Source organism: Benincasa hispida, chromosome 10, assembly GCF_027475165.1.
Source record: "Benincasa hispida cultivar pf3 chromosome 10, pf3_genome.v1.1, whole genome shotgun sequence".
Lineage (NCBI taxonomy): Eukaryota > Viridiplantae > Streptophyta > Magnoliopsida > Cucurbitales > Cucurbitaceae > Benincasa > Benincasa hispida.
In genome coordinates this window covers 5,672,576-5,682,751 of record NC_143487.1, presented here as the reverse complement: position 1 = coordinate 5,682,751, position 10,176 = coordinate 5,672,576, and the positions used below count along the sequence as shown (strand labels likewise).

The following is a 10,176-nucleotide window of genomic DNA, read 5'->3' as shown; positions in this document are numbered from 1 at the left end:
AAATAAAAAAATAAAAAAACAAAAACAAAAAATCAAAAACCAAATGATTACTAATGGAACATAAGTATTTAGATTCATTGGATAATAATTTAGTTTCTAGTCTTTTTAACTTTTGAAAATTAAAAATTAATTAAGCTTATATACACTACTTTTACTATTCATAATTTTCCATATTTTGTATCCATTTTCTATTAATATTTTAAAAATGAAGCCAAATTTTAAAAATTAAGAAAATGTTATTTTCAATTTTTTTTTAATTTTATTTTTAAAAAATTATCTAGTAATTTTGTTTCATTACTAATGGTAAAATTCAATTAAAAAAATGGGATAAAACAAAATTTGAATTTAAAAAAAACATAAAACTAAAAATGAAATTGCTATCAAATTAGACTTTAGATTTATAGATCGTATAGTTATTAAGACATATATATCTTCAACTAAGATATTAGAAATTTGAATCACTCAACCCTACATGTTGAACTCAAAAAAAAAAAAAAAAAATCATAGAAATTTCAATTCACGGTCTAATAAGTCCATGATTCAGATTAAAATTTCATAAATTCATAAACAACTAGACTAAAAATGAAAGTTAAGTGGTATAATAAATTGAGAGAATTTATTAAAAAAAAAAAAAGAATATTTTAAATCGTAGTCTCAATAGTAAAAGAAGAAATAAATAAACTACCTCGTAGTATAGTATTAATACGTAATCATAAATTATTTGAACAATGTATCTTGACCGTTGTCTCTAAATTTGAAGCAAAGATTTAAAAAACTGAATTGAAAATAACTTTATTTTATAATCAAACATTAAATTAATCTAATAGTACAAAATTTTTAAAATAAAAATAAAGATTATTGTTGAGTATAAAAATAAGAGTTAGCTGAAGTAATTAGAAGAGATAAGTAAAGTGAAGAAGGAGAGAACAATGGGGGAGTTAGCAGCAAAGAAGACGGTGTGTGTTACAGGTGGCTCTGGTTACATAGCTTCATGGATTGTTAAGTTCCTTCTCCAACGAGGTTACACTGTTAGAGCCAGTGTTCGGGATCCCGGTTCGTCTCTTGGTGTTTGATAATGTTTCCGTTTTTTCTTTTTCTTTCCATTTAAAGATCTACAATGTTTATAAGTTTAATTTTCAACGGTCGGTTCGGGTTCCCATTTTGTCTCCCTATTAGATGATCCAATAAAAACTGCCCATTTGGTTGCATTGGATGGAGCTGCTGAGAGACTTCATTTGTTTAAAGCAAATCTGCTTGAGGAAGGTTCATTTGATTCTGCTATTGAGGGTTGCCAAGGAGTTTTTCATACTGCTTCTCCTTTCTTTCATACTGCCTCAGATCCTCAGGTAAATTATGGATGGATTTAGCATATATACAAAATTCCTAAAAGTTTGTTAATTAAATTATTAACTTTAATTTAAATTGTGTCTAACATGTCAGTTTCATGTTATTTTCAAACTTCAGCAAATTATTAGATAGAAAATTACAAGTTTGAATATATATATATTAGTTAAACATGTATATTTTCGTTAAACGAATTTGTGGATCCTACTACTAAATAACATCAATTTTATAATTGAACTCCATGATTTCATAATTCCAGCCTCCACTCCTTTGTCCCAAACATCCCTTAAAAATTAGAGATCAAATCAACACAAATTTGAAACTATATATATAAGTCAAATTACAAATTTAGTTCCTTCTATTTTGGAAAAAGTTAAAATTTAGTATTTTATAGTTTTAAAAGTTAGTTTTTTTTAATAAATGAATTAGTTCCCGTTTGATAACCATTTGGTTTTTTATTTGTTGTTTTTCAAAATTAAGCCTATAAAGACACCTTCCACCTTTAGGTTTCTTGTTTTGCTATCTAATTCCTACATGTGTTTTTAATAACTAAGCCAAATTTTAAAAAGTAAAATAGTTTTTAAAAACTTGTTTTTGTTTTTAGATTTTAGCTAAGAATTCCACTCATGTAATTAAAAAAGATGCAAACCATGGTATAAAAATAAGAGAATACGCTTAATTTTTAAAAACAAAAAACAAAATGCTTAACAAATAAGAGCTTCAAACTTAGTTTTTTTAGTACTTATGATTTGATAAGACTTCATATGAACATACGGTTTGTGTATATGTGTGTGTGTTAAAGCTTTTAATTGAAATATAGGATCGAGAGCAGATTTAGTATGGATCCGGAGGGGTTCGAGCCCCCCTCAACTTTATGCTCTTTACGTAATACATATATATAAATATAATTGGCATGGTATCAAAACCATTAGCTAACCTAGTGGTAAATCTGTCTTCCAACCCTCTCGAGACTTAGGTTTAAGCCCTGATTATTATATTTATTTCTGTTAAATTATATAAAGTCCCTCGTTGTAAAATTTATGGATCCGCCACTGTATAGGAGGTGCGATTTATATGTATATATTTATATTTTGTGTTTGGTTTCCAGGGTGAACTTATTGAACCAGCATTGAAAGGAACATTGAATGTTCTAAATTCAGTAGCAAAAGCTTCATCTGTGAAGAGGGTTGTGTTAACATCTTCCATGGCTGCTGTTTCTTATTCTACAAGGCCTCAAACTCCCCAAACAATTGTTGATGATACTTGGTTTTCTGATCCTCAGATGTGCACCGATCAACAGGTATATATACAATAAAATTATTTATTTCTAAGTCCTTTCATTTCAATCCTTGAATTGATTCATTAATTTCGTATTATTATTAATTATTTTTTCATCACTAAAGTGAGTTTAGTTCAACTGTACTTCCTCTCTAGAGGTTAAAAGTTCAATCTCCCATATTGTACTAAAAAAAAGTTAACCATTTTAGTCTCTATATCTTTGGTTTTGGTTCATTTTGATCCTTATACTTTCAAAATATTCATTTTAGTTCTTATGATTTCGGTTTTTGTTCATTTTGGTCTCTATATACTTTCAAATTTTGTTCATTTTGGGCAAATTTTAAAAAGCTAACAGTTTTGATTTCTTAAAAAATGGAAATAAATAGATCACCATGATTGCTTTTTAATAGTACAAGAACAAAAATGAATGAATATTTTAAAAATATATAGACCAAAATGAATAAACTAAAAGTATGAAAATCAGAATGAACTAAAATTAAAAATATTATCTAAACCTAATTATTATTACTATTGTGTGATATTAGCTTTGGTATCCACTCTCCAAGACTTTAGCTGAGGAGGCAGCATGGAATTTTGTAAGAGAGAAGGGAATAGATATGGTTACCATGAACCCAGCCATGGTTATTGGTCCATTATTGCAGCCAACCCTAAATACTAGTGCTGATGCCATTCTCAACTTAATTTCTGGTAATTTATTTATTTGAGATAACTTAGGTGATAATTATTTAGTTTTTGTTTGGTTGAATCCATTCTTGTTTAATAATCATTAAATTTATTAACACTTTCTTTATATACACGATTTCTTCGTGTTTGTTACTCTATTTTAAATTAAAAGGTATTGTTTTATAAATAAATAAATCAATCAATTTTATAGGAAAAAAATGTTTTTGAAAACTCGGCTTTTTTAAATAAATAAGGTCAATAATTTTAAATGTTTTATTGAAAAAAGTGGAAATCATGATAAAGAAGTTTGTAAGAAAACAGATATAATTATAAAAGTTAAATAAAAAATCAAATAGTTATCAAATGAAGATAAGTGTTTATTTTATTTTGTTGATCACCTTCTACGGATCTTTTCAAGAAAAAAAAAATCGAGAAAATTAAGATAAAACAAACATAAATTTCAAATGTAAAAAACTACCAACGAAATTATTATCAAATGGGACTTCATTTTTTTTTTTAATTTCAAAAAGTAAAAATTTTAAAATAGGTAATGATAAAAGAGGACGAAATGATGACGGTTATAATATGATGCAGGAGCTGAAACATTTCCAAATGCAGCATTTGGTTGGGTTAATGTGAAAGATGTTGCAAATGCACACATTGAAGCATATGAGATTGCATCAGCCAAAGGAAGATATTGTTTGGTTGAGAGAGCTGTTCACTATTCAGAAATGGTGAACATTATACATCAACTCTACCCTTCACTTCAACTTCCCCATAAGTGAGTCTTCCTCATCCATCCTTTTACCAACAACAAATAGATTATTCTAAATCAAACCTTGCATCATCAAAAAGCTCAATAATTAATGTCGGGTTTGTTGATAAAGAAATTTGGTATCAACTGTGAATGTATAATATTTGAAAGGAATTGAACAATTACCCAATACAATACAGAAAATCTCACATTGGTGTGGTTTTTAGCCGACACTCTGAAAATCAAATCAGTAACAGTTTTAGCTTTTAAAAAAGTTAGAAAATAGAGAATTCATAGTATTTTCTACCAACATTCAATATCATAAACTTTCTTGATTATATAAAAATATAGTTTTGTAATGGTCATTCAAGAAAAGATCCAATAATATAAATGTTTACAAAATTTTTAGATTCAAGCAACGTTAATAGAAACTTTTTTTTTTTTTTTGTAGGGATTAATTTAGCTTAAGGATTTTGTGCTAAATATACACATTTAAAAATACAAAACTAAATTAAAATACTTAAATTTGCCCTCAATTCAACTTAATTAGTAATCAACTTGAACATCGTATTTAACGACAAATATCATTTGACCAAAGTGTTAGAAGTTCGAATACATTTGAAAATATGAAAAATACTAACTAATTTACAATAATTAAAAGTGCAGGCCTGCTGATGAGAAGCTATTTGTATTGGCATATCAAGTCTCAACTGAGAAAGCAAAGAGCTTAGGCATTGAATTCATTCCTCTAGAGGAAAGTCTGAAGGAAACTGTTGAAAGCTTGAAAGAAAAGAATTTTATAAGCTTTTGAGCCTTTTGGTACATAACAGACCCATAAAAATTTATCACTCATTACTCTTATCTGAAGCTAATTTTATGTATGTGTGAAAGAGACTCTTTTCATTGTGAAAAAATAATGGTAAATTGGAAAAACAAATGCTCTGTGCTAAGGCCTTTAAAATTTCTTTCTTGTAATATTGCTATCTATCAACTTAAAAACAGTACATTATGGCCATTTGAATCTCTGCCTTCTTACTCAACGATACATGCAATCTTAACTAATTGAGTTATACGCTCAAGTTTTGCAAGTTATAAGTTGATATTTTTATTTAAAAATGGAACAATTTATAGTAAAAATGTTGCATATAATAACTACTATTATTTTAATCTCTAAATTTAAAGTTAAATTTTGTTGAAATTGATTAATTAATAATATTAATTTTCATGCAACAAAATAAATATGTTAATATATTTTTAATATTTATAGTAAAAATGTTACATATAACAAAAATAAATTGGGAAAACTAAAAAAACCATCATCAACTATGAGATTGGTTACAATCACACTCATGAAGAACTTTCAATTTGATAAATAATCCCCTAAAGTTTCTTAATGATTGCACTCAGTCCTTTTTTTTTTTGTTAAATTAACTCTAATTTACTTTAATTTTTATTAACTCACACATGGATATTGAGAGGAAATTGTCCTATTACGTTGGGCTTTTAACTCTAATTGCAAGCCCAAAAACGAGAAGAAAACTGATCCAAATTGATCTAATGAAGTTAGAAAGAAATTTAACTCTCACTAACTTTCAGATTTTAGTTATGGTGATTTAGCAAGAAATTTAGAAGTACTTCAACATGCACACACGAAGAAGGAGAAGAAAAAGACGAACATATAGAGGTACGTGGTTCGGCAAATGAAGGCCTACATCACAGGAAGGAGTTTTTTCACTTCTTGAAGACTACACAACTAGAATATGAGATTTCTCTCTACAGATTTTCACTCATAAAACAGATTATATTGGCTCACAGTTTTGTTTAAGCTTAGATCTATTTATATGTGTACGTGTTTTAGATCTTTTACAAAGGCTGTTGTGAAACTGTTTTGTAAAAGTAGTCGTTGGAGATCAAGTTTTTTCAAATCTCCACCTTGATCCCGACACATATAGTCTTCTCCTTCCAAATTTGACTTTATTTCATCCTTTTTCAAGTAAATCAAAGCCGATCAGCTCGAAGCACTTGAGTAGCTTGAGCTTTGATCCATGCTTTGTGAGGATGTCAACTGCATTCTCAGAGGTATGAACTTTCAGCAACTTAATCTCTCCCTTTTCTATTCTTTCTCGAATGAAATGGCATTTTATGTCTACATATTTTGTTCTTGAATGGTATTGTGGGTTTTTGGAAAGATGGATAGTGTTTTGGTTGTCACAAAAGATTTTAATTATTGTTTGTGATATATCAAAGTTTGCCATCAAGCTCTTTAATCACAATCCTTCTTTAATTGCTTCTGCTAGTGCCATGTACTCTATTTCTGTAGTAGATAAAGCTTTGAGTGACTGTAAATTAGCTTTCTAGCTTACCAAATTAGGGCAATATAAGAAAATATAGCCTAATATAAGGACCTTCTTTTATCTAAGTCCCCTCTAAAGTCAGAGTCAACATAGCCATACAATTCAAGTTTTGTCTCTTAAGTGCTCTGATAGGTTAGCTTAGTATTCTTAGACCAAATTAGATACCTAAGTATCTATTCAGTAGCCTCCCAATGTCTTTTGTCAGTATTAGACATGTATCTACTTACTAAACTAGCACAATGAGAGAGGTCTAGTCTTGTTGAAACCATCAAGTACATCAAACTACCCACGGTCTGGTTGTAAGGTACTGTTTACATCTGATTTAGGTGTTCCAAGTCAGTTTTTATAGGTGAATTAGCTTAAGACAACTTAAGATGATATGCTATAGGGATAATCATGGGTTTGGCATTGGACAGGTTGAACCTTCTAATAATTTTCTCACAGTAGCTTGATTGATTGATGCTTAGGATAGAGGGTTTTTTGTCTTTGGTGATTTTAATTCCTAGGATCTTTCTTGATTGACCCATATCCTTCATGTTCAATTTCTCTACTTAGGAGATCTTTGACATGAGTTAATTCTTCTTTAGAGTTCCTTGTTAGCAACATGTCATCAACATAGAGGAGTAAATATACCTTGTCCTTGTAGGAAGATGAATTGATATAGGTACATGAAGGAACCGATTAAGGTTTGGAGCATAAACGGAGATCGGTCCCAAATCCCAATTTTTACAGAACATGAATTTTACAGAAACAAAATAGAAACATTATGCATTAAATTAAAATTACAACATGCTCATTATGAAAAAAAGAAATAAGGGATAAAGAGAAGAATTACTAACCCTTGAAGATCTAATCTTCTCGTAATTCTTTTTCTAAAATGGCATGAACTCGAAACCCTAATTTGGTCACCACTATAAAAACTTCCCTTGTATTCTCTAGGATGAGAATTGAAGGAGTTGTGGGATCTTGGTATTTTGGAAGAGAGGGTAGAGTTTGAGAGAGGAAGAGGGGAAGAACAGAGGACTTGAAAACTTTTCTCAGAGTAAAAAATCTATGTGTATATCTATAAAAATCAAGAAGAGGATGAAGATGATTGTTACAACACCTTCTGCCCCCACACCCATCTTCACATACGTTGTAGAAAGAAAAAAGGGAAGGAGTTACAACTCCCTCCCAAAATAATTTTTCAAAAATTAAAAATAATTAAAAGAAAAAATAATCTTAAAAAAACATTAATATATTTATATATGATAACCATTTTATCATATAATAAAGGACCACCCCTAATTAAGGGTGAGTATCGATTGTGTAGGGTCAGTTTTCTATGAAAACCGCCATCGAAACTACTCTCTTCGGTTTATTAAAATCAAAACCGCTCATCAAAAAAATTTTGCTTACACCAATAGGTCAATTTGGGGTCGGGTCGGTCAGTTTCGGTTTAAACTATTTTTTTTTCTTCTTCCAGTCAAATATCCATTAAAATAATATCTAAACTAAAATAGCCATGCAAATTACAAAATTCCAATATAATTTATAATTAATACTAATAGAAAATTTCAATATTAAATTAGGATTTGAAAAGAAGAGTGAAAAATATCATTAAGATATTTTAAAAAAATGATTTTTTATTTTTAGGATATTTTATTTTATTATTTATAATAAAATTAAAAGTATACTAATAACAAAATAATAAATGGATGGTTTGGTCGGAATCGAGTGGTTTGGAGTGAAATGTCGGTCAGGTCGGGTTGACTTTTTCCTGGAATTTTTTAAAACCAACCCTAATCAATTTTTAGAAAAAATCGACCTCCAACCTTCGTTTCAGCTCCGTGTTTTGGTCATCCATACTTACCCCTACCCCTAATGCCCTAATTAGCCAATTAAACAATTAGTCCTAATTTAGTTCTTAATTGCTTCCTAAAGGCATTCCACAATTAATCCCAAAATTGCATTAAACTCTTGTGTTTTCTTAACTATGACATTTTTAAAACTCAAAAGATCGAAAAATCAAGCATGATTATATGAATATTCTAAATTAGTGGATTCTTTCAAGAAAATAGGAAAAGAAGTCCAAACTTTCTATCAAGATTACTAATTCTTGCAACCTAATTACAATTTTGCTATAATTCCATGTAATTTTACATACAAAAATCAATTAAATTTAATTTGTCAGTTCATTTTTAATTCATTAAAAATCTTAGCAAGAACAAATTGCATAAAAGAAATTGAAGAAAAGCCTCAAGAAATTGCTAATTTACATAATCCCCAAGAAAGAAATTACCTACTCATTGAGAGGAAAATTCTTCAAGAAATCCATTGAGTCTTGCATAATTGGTACAAAGAATGAACAACATTTGATAGAATCTCTCAAGAAGTTACAAAGAAAAGCTCTCTAGTTCATCAAAAAAATGATATCTCTCCTTTGAAAATTTGGAAAATCTGAAACTTTTATCTGTTGAAGGTTGTAGTGTTGCGACTGTCATGGAAGAACAAATTGCCTCATCAGCAGATGACAAAGAGCCATGTAGAAGTTGATATGAATGCTCTCGCTGGTGTATATGTTCTCGCTGGTATCGCTGGTGTGTATGCTATCGCTGGTGTCGCTGGTGTGTATGCTCTCGCTGGTATCGCTGATGTGTATGCTCTCGCTGGTGTCGCTGGTGTGTATACTCCTGTTGATGCTGATGTGTATGCTATCCTAACAACCTCTGCCATATAATTATTCTCTACTAGTTGTACAGAAGATCCGTTAGTTATTTTTTGTCCTTATTCTAAAACCTAAATGTATATATCTATACATCACTACCCTGTATTAAGTGTGGAGAAAAGATTTAATATACGAAATCAAATATACAGAAATTAGAAGAAAAATTGCTCTCCCAGATCTTTATCTTCTATTGCAACTTTTTCTTCTTCAAGCTTAGCTCATACAGCTGCTCGACTTGGTATCAGAGCATTAGGTAAGCTATGGCAAATCAACCTTCTACAAACTTTTTCTCACCTATTTTTTCTGAAGCTGCCAGCAGTGGAATCATCACAGGTCTTCCCCTAAATCAACTTCTCAACCAAGTGACATCCATCAAAATGGATAGGTCGAACTTCTTACTTTGGCAGAATCTTGCGTGGCCAATTCTAAGAAGTTACAGATTGGAAGGTTATCTAACTAGGGAAACTCCTTGCCCAGATCGTTTTATTCAAGTTCCAACCAGTGGTTGATCCAATGAAAGCTCCAGTTCAGATCCAACCACTATCTCGGTCCCTGATGCCGAAATGCAATCAAATCCAGCTTATGATGCCTAGATAGCAGTGGATCAGCTTCTTTTGGGCTGGCTTTATAACTCAATGAACCAGGAGATAGCAACACAAGTGATGGGTTTTCAAACTTCCAAAGAACTCTGGGAAGCAATCTAAGAGTTGGTTGGAGTCTAATCCAGAGCTGAAACAGATTACCTCAAAAGAATGTTTCAACAAACTCGCAAAGGCATATTGAAAATGAGTGAGTACCTTGCTATGATGAAACGTTTTGCTGATGGTATTGCCTTTGCAAGTTCCACCGTCTCCTCCTCTGATCTGACTTCACAAGTGCTAGCTGGTCTTGATGAAGAGTATAACCCAGTTGTAGTAGCAATCCAAAGCAAAGGAACAACACGTTGGTCTGATCTGCAATCTGACCTGTTGTCATATGAGAAAAGGCTTGAGTCTCAACTTATTGTCAAGACAGGAATTACCGGAATAGCCAATGTCTCACTCTCACCCAGTCCA

The 10,176-nt window shown here is 30.4% G+C and overlaps 1 protein-coding gene across 1 annotated transcript; it reads left to right on the top strand.

Annotated features, from left to right (window-relative positions):
- Positions 1–894: 894 nt before the first annotated feature.
- LOC120088152 (phenylacetaldehyde reductase-like) lies at positions 895–5,075 on the top strand. Its single transcript, XM_039045255.2, has 6 exons — positions 895–1,053; positions 1,177–1,346; positions 2,453–2,644; positions 3,168–3,330; positions 3,901–4,087; positions 4,727–5,075. The coding sequence occupies exons 1-6, from the start codon at positions 930–932 to the stop codon at positions 4,869–4,871; spliced, it is 981 nt and encodes a 326-aa protein (XP_038901183.1). The 5' UTR covers positions 895–929; the 3' UTR covers positions 4,872–5,075.
- The last annotated feature ends 5,101 nt before the right edge of the window (positions 5,076–10,176 follow it).

Coding starts and splice junctions, on each gene's coding strand:
- LOC120088152 (XM_039045255.2), top strand. CDS start 930: ATGGGGGAGTTAGCAGCAAAGAAGACGGTGTGTGTTACAGGTGGCTCT. Junction 1,347..2,452: donor ATACTGCCTCAGATCCTCAG/GTAAATTATGGA, acceptor TTTGGTTTCCAG/GGTGAACTTATTGAACCAGC. Junction 3,331..3,900: donor CATTCTCAACTTAATTTCTG/GTAATTTATTTA, acceptor AATATGATGCAG/GAGCTGAAACATTTCCAAAT.